At 41.4% G+C, this 15,170-nt stretch overlaps 2 protein-coding genes across 6 annotated transcripts in view; both read left to right on the plus strand.

The window, feature by feature from the left end:
* The window catches only part of ACOT7 (acyl-CoA thioesterase 7), a 209,738-nt gene extending 207,972 nt beyond the window's left edge, over nucleotides 1–1,766 (plus strand). For 4 of the 5 annotated variants that reach the window (XM_063436456.1, XM_063436455.1, XM_063436454.1 and 1 more), the window contains exon 9: nucleotides 759–1,766. In XM_063436456.1, coding sequence (XP_063292526.1) covers nucleotides 759–863 — 105 coding nt within the window. In that variant the 3' untranslated portion in view covers nucleotides 864–1,766. The remainder of the gene's footprint in view (nucleotides 1–758) is intronic. The other variant, XR_010086050.1, reaches the window with a different exon arrangement.
* The window catches only part of GPR153 (G protein-coupled receptor 153), a 506,259-nt gene that overhangs the window by 329,517 nt on the left and 161,572 nt on the right, over nucleotides 1–15,170 (plus strand). The gene's annotated exons all lie outside the window — the stretch shown is intronic.

The raw sequence follows: 15,170 nt of genomic DNA on the forward strand, positions 1-15,170 counted from the left end.
GGCTACAATCACTACGGCTACACAGGCGAGAAAGTCTCAGGAGAAAGGACTGTAAGCAGTAGGGCATATTAGGCAGAAAATGTTCTCAGAGATGTAGAATCCATCTTCAGCGATGAGGTCCGGAGCGATCCAGGGTCCCTGATCGCAACGAGGAAGCTGACCCGGTGGGGGTACTCAGCCTGAGTACGAGTCCATCACATTTTCCTTAAAGCAGACATGGCATGTTTTGTATTTTTAGCATGATAGTCTATATAATAAAACCTAGTCCTATATGATTTTTCTTTTTTCAAAATCTGTTTTATTGGCCTACAAACTATTTAAGCGGACTAGTCTTTTTCTGAAGTATTAGTCAGAATATTAGTCCTCTACAATTCATTTTACCTTTACTTGACCACAACCATCAATGAAGATAAACGGCAGGGGAAGACCATTACAATTCTGATAGTGCTAACAGGAAGAGAAGCCCAATGTTTTAAACAATCCCGACATTTATTCACCAATACCTTGAAAAGAGAATGCACTAGAAAAAAACATGCTCATGGGGAAAATCATTATACAATATGTCCAAGGTATCTGTATGTGTGTGATAACTAAGCAAGGTATGACTCAATCCTACCTTGCCCCGGGGGACCTGACTATTATGCGAACATTGATCATTGTTGGTCCTTGTGGACTTAATAGTTTTGCATTATGATGGCTGAAGTTTGATATTGTGGTTGTTAATTAACTATAATGTTGCTTTCGTATTATTTATACAGATTGAAAGTGAAGAAGAAAAGAAACGCTTTGAAGAGGGAAAAGCACGCTACCTGCAAACAAAAGCAAAGCGACAAGCTCACATGCAATCTTTGACGCAGCAATGAATGTTTCATAAAGGGGATAACGGAAGGAGACAAGGGAATAAAAAAAATATTGCACAGAAAAGACGAGCCTTCAGGATCACGTTTAACCCCTTAAGGACCAAGCTTCAGGAATAAAAGGGAATCATGACATGTCACACATGTCATGTGTCCTTAAGGGGTTAAAAAAACAGTGTTATGTAATGTTATATCTTGTTACACTACAGTATGTTCTTCATCACATTCCATATCTCCACATCTACATTTTAATTCTCGCTCCATGTTAATTTTAAGCAATGTTAGCTTACACGTTTACCTCTCGGGTAGCGAGTTTTTTCCGTGCACTTTTCAAGTCTCTGGCATCGAAATGGTAACATACATACACTAACTTACAAAGCATCGGTTCCCTACTTGTATTTCATCTAAAGTGTCTTAAAGCACACTTTTCATGTAAATATAGCACTGAGACATAATGCTAGCTGATGTAAAGATAACATTATTTTTCTAATTTAAGGGTGCTTTGTATACCTTTGTACATTGAGGTATGAACTACAAACATGGGGGCCGAATTGGGTGAGTGTGTGTCAACACATTTGCTGGTGATTTCACTGGCTGAAAACTTACATATTTAATGTTAATTCTCACCTGAAGCCAGCCTTTTTATCAGCTCAACATGTTCATGTTTACAAACAATCAAATATTTTGGAGAGTTTTCTATTTGAACAAAATACAGTCTCTCCAATTAATGCCCATCTTAAAGGAACACTATAAGCACTGAAACCACTCCATCTTAATGTAGTGTTTTTGGTTCACACATGCTGTCCCTTTTTTCAGACATTGTAAAATAATGTTTTAATTTTTCCAAAAATCTCTCTTGACTGTCAGACAGATGGCTACTAGAAGGACTTCATCCTTAAAGGGAAACTATAGCACCATGGCCCTTGCGGTTTATGGGTTTCAGTGTTTTTTATTTTGTTTGTTTTTGGTTTTACTTTTTTAATTTAAGAAAGTTGGTCCCTTAATATAAAGGAAGCAAGTAACATTCTAACATTAAAATTAAATATATTTGTTTTTCACATTAGATTGTTCCTTTAAATGTCTATTCCTTATGTGTACCTGCCATCGAAAAGAGTACAGGGCTGTTTTAATGTAGAGAATATATTGTTATTGTGTCATTGTTTGAGGCAATGCTAAGTACATATATTATATTTAAATGTATATGAATGATTTGGGCTGCATGTACATTACATGAGGTGGCCCAGTCAGCAGATATATTGTCATGATTTGCAATGCCCCCAGAATGCACTGCATGGTGTTACGCACATGTCTGCACTCAGCCCACTGCCTTGGCCACAGAAAATGTTTGTTAAAGGGACATTAAAGGCACCCAGACTACTTAACCTCAGTGAAGTAATCTAGGTGCCGTGTCCTGCTGTTTTAACCCTGCATTGTAAAACATTGCCGATCTGTAGGACTTGCAGGGTTAACACGCCTTTAGTAGCTGTTAGGAAGCTGCCACTAGAGGCACTTCCTCTGCTATAACAGAGTGAAGCTAGGTCAGTGATGGCTAACCTTGACACCATACATTGTTTCTGGACTACATTTCCCATGATGCTCTGCTAGCTTTTAGAGTCTAAAAGCTAGCTGAGCATCATGGGAAATATAGTCCAGAAACGATTTATGGTGTCAAGGTTAGCCATCACTGAACTAAGTGATATTTAATTTGGTGCAGTGCAACATTTAGGCAATGCATGTGCATTAGCCTTCCAATACTTCCCTTTGATGATCTCAGCCGGGGAGGTGGAACATGCATCCTGGACAATAGCGTGGCAAGGGATGAAAGGAAAATAAAACGTAATTATTCCTTGCAAATGGGGGAGAGGGCCACGACCTAAACAGCTAGGTACGGGTTTGTATTCCTAATGCTATAGTGTTCCATTAAGAATATCTGCTGAACATTTTGCCAGCACACTGTATAGATTGAATGATATAGCATACATTTGCAGATAACGTACCCACTTCAAAGGGGAATTATCATATTTTGTTTACATATCCCTATATTTATTATATATATGTATTTGTGATGTCTGAAACTGATTAAACATAGAAATCCATACTTATGTGCCTCCATCTTCGCTCGCTGTCAATCATTGTTATAAGCGCTGCCCTTTTGGACTTGTACACAGAATAGAGGATACATGACATTTCTATTTCTCTTCCTCATGTGCAATATCTGCCCTGGGTTTGCCTTGTCTGAACTGGATTGTGATGCAATTTCCTAAATATTTAATAAAACATAAATATATATATATATATGTAAAAGAAAATAAGCAATCACATGGAAAAAAGGTGTACACAAATGTATCAATTGTGTAAATTCTAGAGTGTTGACAGTTCCCCTTTAAAATATTTTCTTGTGCCAATTCTCAACACATCTTGCCTTAGACCTTCTCTCTGATCCCTTCCTGGTAGTTTACCGCTAGTTTACCTGCATACATTATACCCCATCTACATTCTATCACTGCTACGATATTCTGACACTTGATAAAAACAGAAACGTGCAGAATTCAGGATTTAACAAATATATGTATCATGCCACCAGCCACCAGTTTATTTATTCTAGATCCAAGCACCACATCTTTAAAATCTTCATTTTCTCCTCAGGGAGCTGATCTCATACTCACCCTAAACTGCTGTAAGCAGCACATTTAAATACGCCGTCCACAGTGTATCTCGTTACAAAGCTTCCCACTGGTCTTTAAATGACAGATCTCCCAACCACAGCTTTAACATTTCACCTGCTTCATCATTTTCAAGAAGTTGCCATTCTAGCATAGCGTACAGTGCATGGAAGATTAGGATGTATTTAATAGCTGTACTATTACTATTTTGTTGTAACGCTTGTGCTCCAAAAGAAAAAATGAAATATATACACACATCAATACATGTATGTACTAATAGTTGTGAAAATGATTGCATCAATTGTAATATATATATGTGTATATATATTAGTAAAAAAAAAAACTGAGAATTTGAATTAAAGGAACACATTTAGTCGTTATACCGCCTCAACTCCCCTATTTTTGTTTCTTTGGGGAGCAGAAAAAAACTGCCTTATATTACCTGTAGAACTACTGTAAGTCCTCCCCAATTTGTCCTGCATAGACTTTCCCATCTGTACCGGACATTGTCCAGTGTATGAATGGCAAGCCCTGAGATCGCCATAGCTCATCACTTCCTCTTTGATCTACAGTTCAAAGTGAGGAAGGGTTCACAAAGCACCGGTGATATAATCGTGCAGCACTTCAGCAAGCTGAACTTCTTTAGGTGCTTGGAGTGTTCTGTGAAATAACATCATTTAAAGTACACCTGTCATCGCAAATATGACTGTTTCACTTTAGAAAGAATACATTTTTACCTATAGTGTGCTACCAAATTTCTAGGAAATGTATAGATCAAATGTTAATTTATTATGCCCCTTTTGATCTCCTTAGTCACATCTACTATACAAATCTACAAATATGGCGGCCATTGCAATCTACGCGTTTCTGTCTATGCAGCGGCCAATTCTTTCCAGGACATCATAATGACGGATAAGGAAATTACATTCAACTAAGTATATTTTTTTAAACAGAGTTTGCTGGAAATTTTGCCAGAATAATAAATACGTTAAATCCATACCTACCTGAAGGTGTACCAGTCATCCTCACTTCTTGTAGTTAACTGTTTCAATTTAAACCAAAATAAGAAATTTAAAGAAAGTTTAATATTTATATATTTTTATTAATGCATGTATTTTGGCCACAATTTCTAACTTTTAAAAAGAGTTGTCGACGAACCACCCCTTTACCCTAGTTAATGAAACAAATATACGAAAATACAATCTTTCATAAAAGAATTTATATGAATATTAATTGCCCCAAAAAATATTGTATATGTAGAAGTTTCACAATCTCTCACTAGATAAACCAAATGATATGTTTCTCAATTAAAATATACTATTGCCATAAATTACAACATCTGTCTTGATGTCATTGCATTTCCTAAAAGTGGCATATTTTGCAGATTTGCACACTCTAGGAAATGTTAACAAGCGATGTGTTATTATCAGGAACTACATGAAAGTGACGCATATGTGTTACTAAATTTGAAACCCGTTATAGAGATACGGAAAGTAAGCAGATGTAATGTTCCAGTATTAGGCAAGCATAAGTGCCTCATTAACGTACATATCACCCAATTTAAATACGTGTTCACAGAGACAGTCTACAATGATGTCATGGGTGCTAATATGCTCGAATTTACATCAATGCTACGAAAATATAATTTGCGGTTTAGCATAGCGTGATGTGCATTGCAGCATTAAAATAAATAACTAAACTTCTATTTTTACAATTATTGCATTACAGTATTGCATTGAAGGGACACAAGACCCCTAAAGCACTTCAGCATGCTGATGTGCTTTTTGTATGTAGTGTGTCTTCTTTTTCTAATTTTAGAAAAAGTATAGATTTCAATAGAAATTGGCACTTTTATAAATTAACCTTGTCACACCCCTTTGGCTGTCAATCAGACAACTAATCCGTTACTTCCTGGCTTTTAGCTCAGTGGAGTTAAATTCTGGAGGCAGCTATTGCCCAGACTTCTCTTTGAGTTGCATTAGGAAGTCCGCGTTTGGACAGCAGAAACACAGAAAGTAAGGGCTGAGTTAGGAGGGGAGATCTGCAGTTTTTGCAAGCTGTTTTTAGATATGTCGCCTGCGAAATAAAATACATAATTAAGTTAAATGCATGCATATTTTAAGGTATATTTACTGAACAGCAATTATTTATTAAAAGGAATAGTGTAGTGTCCTTTTAAGTATTTGAATGACTATTACATACCTTTTAGCAGTACCTCTGCAGTTGCTCCCCACTTACACCACTGTGGAGAAAATAATGTCTCCCCAACCAGACACACAATGAAGTAATAAAGGTTAAAGCAGAATCCCGCATTCTAAATAGGAGCTAACAAGCCCTATACACCTAGAACCTTATGGGCACCTACTTGTTCATATGTAAGTGCATAAGTATATTAATAAGAAGTTACCAAGAATTTGGTGAGTGGCCTGTTTCCTGTTTATAAAGAATAATGGTTTGATTTTATTATTTTATTATATCATGCACTTCCTCCTGAGAGCAGGTAATATCACCATAAATCAGGGATTGAAGTGTACAACTAAAAAAAATACCTCCTCCAGCATTAAGCCAGTAACATATTTAATATGTGTGTGTGGATATTTCCCTAATTGCATTTTCTCTGCATTATAATTAAGATTCTTGTTCAGTGTGATGATGGAAAATGTGATCAGATGCTAATCTAGTAGGTAATAAATTATGGAAAATAGTATTCTAATAACTGGAGACCATACAACTACAAACTGCATTCACATGTTTTTTTTTTTTCTTTGGAGTTGCATATTGTGAGAAATTGCTGCTTAAAATGCCTACATTAAAGCACATTTATTGTAATACAATTAAAGAAACAATGGTTATTTTTTTTTTCTCCTGATTTAATGTATGCTTTCGTAATGAAAAGAATGAAACCTAAAACAAAATGTTAGTGTAACCAGGATGTAAATATTATATACTATTTTATTCTAAATGCAACTGCAGCTATTTATTGCTGTGCTGTATTACAGGGACACTAAACACCATAACAACTTCATGTAATTTAGCTGATTAATCGCTACTCAGTGTGAAACTGTTTTTGAATAGTTTAGCTCTGCCCCATGTGCCCATGGGCCATGGCTTCACCCCCACTGGACATGCGTACAAGGTTGAGTATAACTTAACATTAGTTACACCAGCGATAAGTGACAGTGATAGGCAGAGTGTACTAAATTAATGCTCTCAATCTATCATTCTATCAGACAGCATTGCTGTCTAGTGGACACTGGCGTACATACTGTGGTCGCAGCTGCTGTATGCCAGTGTGGAGATGGCCACCTCAGGGCCCCCCGAGGCTGGTCCTAGTGTCACCGGACTGGCAGGCGCGCGAGGGAGCATTCTCCCCTGAGCGCGCTCTGCCCAGCTCCCTCGCGCGCACCGCACTGATGCCGGAGCCGGAATATGACGTCATTCCTGCTCCGGCATCAGTAAGCGGCGCTGAACAGGAGGATCAGTGCTCCCTCGCCGCCTGCAGGACCGGCCGCCGGGCAGCCCCACTGGACCCCAGGGAATCCCCTCAGCACTCCCAAAGGTAGGGAGGCTGGGGGATTACATTTTTTTTTTAAATTAGTGTGTGTGTGTGTGTTAATTTTTGTGTGTCTGTATGTTTGTGTTACACTGTGTGTGTGTCTGTTACTGAGTGTGTTAGTTGTGTGTGTCAGTGAGTGTTAGTTTTTCTGTGTGTGTCTGTTGTTGAGTGTGTGTCTGCTGTTGAGGGTCACTGTGTGTGTGTCAGTGAGTGTGTTACCGTGTGTGTGTTACTGAGTGTGTTAGTTTGTGTCTGTTAGTGAGTGTGTGTTTGTCAGTGAGAGTGTATGTTTTGCAAGAGAGTGTGTGTCTGTCAGTGAGTGTGTATGTATGTCTGTCACTGAGTGTGTGTCTGTTAGCTAGTGTGTATGCGTCTGTTTGTGAGTGTGTGTGGTTAAAACCCCAGCACTTACCTTTCTCCAGCGCCTTGCTGCTGGGGATCTCTCCGCCCGATCCGCCTCTCAGCTCCGAATGCGCATGCGCGGAAAGAGCCGCACACGCATTCAACCCGCCCATAGGAAAGAATTACTCAATGCTTTCCTATGGACGTCCAGCGTCTTCTCACAGATTTTCACAGTTAGAATCGCGGAATGCGCCTCTAGCGGCTGCTGGATTAACCTTCAGTGAAACATAACAGTTTCTCTGAAACTGCTATGTTTTCATCTGCAGGGTTAAAATTAGAGGGACATGGCAGCCAGACCACTTCATTGAGCTGAAGTGATCTGAGTGCCTATAGTGGTCCTTTAGGGGTATGTATCTGCATGCAGTGGCGTACATACCGCGGTCGCAGGGTTCCAGGTGCCCGCCACCATGTGTTGCATCTCCGGCCCATGCAGAGTAAGCACGGGGGGGGGGGGGCACAGATCAATTTTCGTACCGGGGCCCCATGGATCGTGTGTATGCCACTGCTAGTGGAGTTTGTGCTGGAGGAACTTCACAGAATGAATTTGCAAGAATACATATACCCTATGCTAATCTTTCGCTTTCATCTCTCAACCAAACCCATATCCACCAACAATGGCATCCTGTTAATCAGGACGTCAGTGGGCCAGTGATGCAAATCACGTCACTGGCACCGTCCAAAGGGGTGGTCCCAGTCCAGAAGAGGCCAGGTCTTCCCAAAGAGTTGAATGTCATGCCAGGCTGCTTGCCAACCTCACAGACCATCCAACTAAAGGCAGTCTATACAGACAGCATTGTTTCCGCACCCTGAGCTAATGCTGTGCTTGCTCTACGTTCTAGGGACATTCCCTGATGGCCTCTAGCACTTACTTGCCCATTCCTTTCCTGCCATTCCTACTATCAGACAGAAGCTCCTGGTATGCAGTTTGGAACAGAGAAAAAGGTAGATGTATTAAGTGTAGAATTAAGGGGACATGCCACAGTGTTAGAGAGACCAAAGTAACCAACGGTGTTCAATACCAACAATACAAACATTTTCCATGTTCCTCAAATGTGGTTGCAACACCAAGTACCTCTTTTTTGTCCATTAAGTAACTTGATCCACTCAGTATCATAAGTCATACCACCATCCTTTTCCCATTGGAGCATGTAACCAGCCTTAGCGGTATCAGTTTTGGTCAATGGAGCAGCATAACAAACTGACAAAACTTTAGGTTTAAGTGGATCGGACCACCACCTGTGATACAGATGTTGCAGCCAAGGACTTTGTTTGATTTGGCTATGCCATTGCAGGTTGTCATACTTTCAGAGGACACTTTGAAGTTGGAGGTAGTGAAATATGGAGGTAATGTCAATGTATGTTGCAGGGTAGGGAAGGGCACTACCCCTTTGTGCAACAAACCACCAGAAAGATTAGTGCTATGCCTTTTGTGACACATGGGCTAATAGGCAAGCGTGGGGTGGCTGTCTGTAGGGCTGCAAGGGGAGATTTGGGGTTATTTAAAGAGTCTAATCACTTTGTTCATCACAAAAAAATCCGCTTGTTGTTTAGTCTTTGTCTTTAGATTTTGAATGCAAAGCAGGAATAGCATCAATATTACATGATAAATGATAAAATTAAACTACTTCGACAACAAAATAAGCATTCTCTTTGAAGTTCTTTTCGCGAGCTGCGGCAGAAATAAAAAATCAATTAACAAACGAGAAACTGAACAAAGGAAAGCTGATCTTGCCGTTTACCTGAATTTTTGTAACTGCTTTGATGTGGAAGAATAATTTTAGCAATGCGAGTGGTGACCTGGAAACTTCTAAAATGTGTAGGAGATGTTGGAAAAACAAGACTCCGGCAATACTGGAGACAAAAAGAAGTAGAGAACCAACCTTTCTCATCTCCCTCAAGGATGAAACATATGTTTTGGCTTATACGCCTCTCTGATCTGCCATTAATCTGAACTGACAATAATGAGAATCTGCTAATAAGTTTATATTTTTTATTTTTGTTTTGCATTAATATTTCTCTCTCTCTCGTCATTAATTAGATTTTAGTAAAATTGTTTAGAAAAAAAAAATGACCCCTTAATCCAAGTGTATTTAGTGTGTAATCTTAAAATTTGACATCAAGACAGGATAACAGAACACTAACCTCCGATGGCCTTTGGGATCACCACCACCCCTCGCTTTCTATTTTCTATCTTCTCACTTTCTTTACTTTTCTCTTCCTTTCACGTATCTACTATTATTACGGCTCTGCTTCATCGGATTAACAGATTCAAGGGACGGAAACTAATGTATACTGGTATAAGAGAGAGTATAAGGTGGGAGACGCGGATTCTCCATGTTTCTACGATGATATCGTACGACAAGGACCTTAAACAAACAATCAGGGACACACTAACCAGTATGAATCACGCGTAAACTAATAGAACGCCTCTTGTTAGATTAGTTGATAGGAAGCATTGTTAATCTCTTACAAAACTAAAAAAGTTGACATGAGGAAACCTGAGGATGCAAATAACACACACGGGGGGGCACCCCTAGCAGAAAGCATCAGACAGATGCACTGACACATGGATAGGGGGGTATAGGGGAGCTAACGATGTAATTGTTATTGCTTATCATGCTTCAAAGGTTATAAACTGTGTTTACTTGTTCATAAGTCTTATGCATGTAACCTCTGTCAATGAAAAATAAAGAATTAAAAAATAAATTAAAAAAAAGATGACATGATGGTGGAGATGACAAAAGTATTCCTCTAGTTTGGTGATAATAATGAGCGTGTCTCACCAGTGTAGAAAAAAAATAATGAAAAATCTCTCTCTCTCTCTCTCTCTCTCTCATAAAATACTTCTACTAGTCCTAACTATCGCGACGACCTTAGGCCCAGACCTAGACCTCTTCAGGATTGTTCCATTACCATTACTGCTGTAACATTAAGTAACATTCCAAGCATTAACCACTACATTTCATTGCAGTGGTTATGATGCCTGGTGTACCCTGGTGCCCTCCCAGACTTATTTAAATTTGACACTGCGGACTTAATCTTGGGCAATACAGGACTGCACTCATTGGCTAAGAGCCCTCAGCTGATACTCTTATCCAATGAGCATGGCGCTGCTTACCTCAGTGGAGAAGCAGGGATGTGGCCGTGAGCCCCTAGCAGAACTCAGGTAAATTGTTACAACATTCTAAAAGGATTTCCTAAATTTCTCTGGGAGTGTGCCAGGGTACTCCTTCCACCAAAACCACTAGAGCTGGCTGTAGTGGTTATGGTGCTTAGAATAAGAGTTTGATAAACCTGTCATAAGCCTAAACCTGTATATAACCTTAACTCAGTGGCGGATCCAGAGCCTGATCTCGGGAGGGGCACTTGTAGATTATTTTAAAAAAATAATCCTGGCACAATAACCACTACAGCTCAGTGTAGTAGTTATGGTGCCAGTAGTGCCAGGATCCCACCCCAGAGTAAGTAGTCATACCGTTTAAGAACAGTTTGACAACTTACCTGGGGTCTGCTGGGATATAGGGCATAGAAGAAGTGGTGTGTGTTAGGGGTGAAGTGTGTGTGAAAGGTGCAGTGTGTGTGTGAGCGGTGAAGTGAGTGTGAGTGCGTAAGGGTGGCAGTGTGTGTGTTAGGGGGCAGTGTGTGTATGGGGGCACTGTATGTCTGTGTGGGGCAGTGTGTATGGGGGGGCACTGTATGTATGTGTGGGGCAGTGTGTGTATGGGGGGCACTGTGTGTATAGGGGGTTGTGTGTGTGTTTGGGGCAATGTGTGTATGGGGGGGCAGCAGTGTGTGTAGGGCACTGTGTGTGTATGGGTGTGCAGTGTGTGCGGGGCAGTATGTGTATTGGGCAGTGTTTGTGGGGCAGTGTGTGTATGGGGACAGTGTTTGTGGGACAGTGTTGTATGGGGACAGTGTTTGTGGGGTAGTGTGTGTATGGGGGCAGTGTTTGTGGGGCAGTGTGTGTATGGGGGGGCAGTGTTTGTATGTGGGGGCAGTGTGTGTATGGGGGCAGTGTTTGTATGTGGACAGTGTGTGTATGGGGTCAGTGTGTGTAGTGTTTACTTTGTATGTGGGGCAGTGTTTGTGGGTCAGTGTGTGTATGGGGTCAGTGTGTGTAAGGGGGAAGTGTGTGTAGTGTGTGTATGGGGGCAGTGTTTGTGGGGCAGTGTGTATATGGGGACAGTGTGTGTATGGGGACAGTGTGTGTATGGGGCAGTGTTTGTGTGTATGGGGGCAGTGTTTGTGTGTATGGGGGCAGTGTTTGTGTGTATGGGGGCAGTGTTTGTATGGGTTAGTGTGTGTATGGGGTAGGTGTTTGTATGTGGGGCAGTGTGTGTATGTGGGGCAGTGTGTGTATGTGGGGCAGTGTGTGTATGTGGGGCAGCGTATGTGGGGACAGTGTATGTGGGGACAGTGTATGTGGGGACAGTGTGTATGGGGGCAGTGTGTATGGGGGCAGTGTTTGTGTGTATGGGGGCAGTGTTTGTGTGTATGGGGGCAGTGTGTGTAGTGTGTGTATGGGGGCAGTGTGTATGGGGACAGTGTGTATGGGGACAGTGTGTGTATGTATGGGGGCAGTGTGTGTGTGTATGGGGGCAGTGGGTGTGTGTGTGTATGGGGGCAGTGTGTGTGTGTATGGGGTCAGTGTGTGTATGGGGTCAGTGTGTGTAAGGGGGACGTGTGTGTAGTGTGTCAGTGTTTGTGTGTATGGGGGCAGTGTTTGTAAGGGGGAAGTGTGTGTAGTGTGTGTATTTGGGGCAGTGTGTGTATGTGGGGCAGTGTGTGTAGTGTGTGTATGGGGGCAGTGTGTGTATTTGGGGCAGTGTGTGTAGTGTGTGTATGGGGGCAGTGTGTGTATGTGGGGCAGTGTGTGTAGTGTGTGTATGGGGTCAGTGTGTGTATGGGGGCAGTGTGTGTATGGGGGCAGTGTGTGTATGGGGGCAGTGTGTGTAGTGTGTGTATGGGGGCAGTGTGTGTATGGGGGCAGTGTGTGTAGTGTGTGTATGGGGGCAGTGTATGTGGGGCAGTGTGTATGGGGGGGAGGGGAGGAGGGAAGGGAGGCTTTTTAATAAAAAAAAAAAATGTATTTAATAAAATATATTTATGTCCCCCCTCCCATCTTACCTTTAATGAGGAGGAGGGGGGACATTTCTGGATCCCTGGTGGTCCCAGTGGGGAATCCTTGGTGGTCCAGTGGTTCCAGTGAACTCTAGCCCGTGCTCCACGGCTAGAGTTCACTCTCGCGAGATTTGGAGCATTGCCGTGGTAACCGCAGCAACGCTCCAAATCTCGCGAGAGGAGGACCCGGAGGAGCTGCAAGTTGAGCTCCCGGGTCCTCTCTCCTCTCCCTCCCTCCCCTGCTGGCTGTCAGCACAGTGCCTGTGGACCGGGGAGGGAGATCACTGATCACCCTCCCCGGTCCGCAGGCACATTGCAGGGCTGGCGCTTGGGGGGAATCTCGGGGGGGGCAATTGCCCCGTTGCCCCCCCCCTGGATCCGCCAATGCCTTAACTTCCATAACATTAACTCTAATAATCCTATTCCTAAATCTAAGTGTGCAGGAAAAGCAGACCTAATATACTCCACAGAATATAGAATGCGAGTGCCATCACTACTTTGTGTATGGTTTTATTATATTGCCAGCTAACAAGCAATTCTAAATTTTGAAATTCACAGAGACAAAATTTAACTTGCATTTTTTTAGTTTACAAAACATTTCTGAACTCTAATTTGAAGATCATGTAGAAGTTGCCCTGAGTTCGCAGCTCAACATGGCGATCTCTGTCTAGGCACAATTATAATAGTTTCCATAAGATGAAAAACTCACGATAAAACTTACAGGGACACTATAGACACCCAGACCACTTCAGCTTATTGAAGTAGTCTCTGGGTGCACTATCCCAGTCCCCTTAACCCTGCAATAGTAATTATAGCAGTTATTAAGAAACTGCAATAATTATTATTCAGGGTTAACTCTACCTCTAGTGGCTGTCTACTAGACAACAACTAGAGGGACGTCCAGGTCATTAAGCGACTTTTGGTCACCTAATCGATGCTGGATGTCCTCACGCTATACATAAGGACATCCAGCGTCACCCAAAACTCCATGGTGGTGCACGCGCATTACGTCCCCGACATCGGAGCCAAGGTGCAGCCTGCCCCAGCGCCAAGGGACATTGGCGCTGGTTTCAGTTTGTATTTCTAACCTATAGTTTCCTTAAATTTTTCACTCCCACTAGGACTTGCCAATTTATGCTCTCCCACCAGGATTTTTACAGATAAATTATAGATGTACATACATTTTTTTTTTAACTCATTGCATTTCTTGGGCTCGCCTGATGTTTAAAAATACACACATTGACCAGGGTCTTTGCAAACTTGAACATATAAAAGGCGTGGTGAAAGAGATACATTTAAAAATGATGGTCCGTGAATGTCAACATCAATTTCTCCCTACATCCAGCCTTTGTTCAATACAAACATGGAGACTTAAATGGCTGTGTATTGCAGTTGGCTGCTCTGTTTGGTCCTGCTCATTTTCTTTAATTGATATGTTTTAAACTGGCTGAGCTATTAGTAATCTTAACCTTTCTGCGTGTTAGTGATTCACCATATTTGAAGAAGAGTTAACATTTTGCTGCCATACATCAGCCGTATGTAGATCTACTTATTACGCGGACTGACAGCCTAATCACTGTGTCACACCATCTGCTTCTACAGGCAAGGCTGCCAGCAAATCGTTCAGTCTGAATCACAGAACGCTGCATGTAGAATGAGTCAATATGACAAAGAGCTTACAATCTTTTTATAGTAATTCCCAAATGTCTTCAGGAACAAAGGACGATTTCAATGTAGACTTTACATTGTGTTCTCCAGGGGTACATATTTTTTGATGACAGTTCATTTAACTGTATGACTGAAACTATCAAGGTTCTTTCATGTTATGCAATGTTTGCCATCACAAATACTACTATGAAGATCTTGGCTAAACCCCATAGCAAGGAGTAAATACAGATTATATGGAGACACAAATTAACCTTGCTTCCAGGAGAAAATATTGCTGGTAATTTCATACAATGCTACAAAATATATATATTAGTGGTAGCGTCACTGCCTTAGAAACGAGAAACCCCAGTTTAAAGGGTCATTCCAGACCCCTAAAAAACTTTTGCTTGCTGAAAAGTTTTATGTATGAAGAGTGTGTCCTTTTTTTTTTCATTTTGCAAAGATTTCAATAGAAATTGACACTTTTATAGATTAACCTGGTTACACCCCCTTGGATTTCAAGCAGACAACAGGTAATGTTACTTCCTGGTTTCGTTAGCTCAATGCAGTTCACCTCAAGAGGCAGCAATTGCCCAGAGCACCTGACTTACAAAGACTTCTCATTGAGCTGCGATGGGAAGTCTGTGATTGGACAGCAACAGAAAGTCTGGGCGGGGTTAGAAGGGGAGAGCTTGCAAAGGCAACAGACAAGAGAACTTCAGGTTTTGCAGGCTGATTTTAGATATAGACAAAATGAAAAAATACATAATTAAATACATGCAAGTTTTCATTTGGGGTATATCTACTAAACAGTGATTTTTATTTATTTGTTATTTGGGCAGTTGAGTGTCCCTTTAAACCTCAGTCAGACCACTTCTTCAGTAAGTGTCCCAGGATGAGACACCTGAGGATATATATCCACCT

This window comes from Pelobates fuscus, chromosome 11, assembly GCF_036172605.1.
Source record: "Pelobates fuscus isolate aPelFus1 chromosome 11, aPelFus1.pri, whole genome shotgun sequence".
Lineage (NCBI taxonomy): Eukaryota > Metazoa > Chordata > Amphibia > Anura > Pelobatidae > Pelobates > Pelobates fuscus.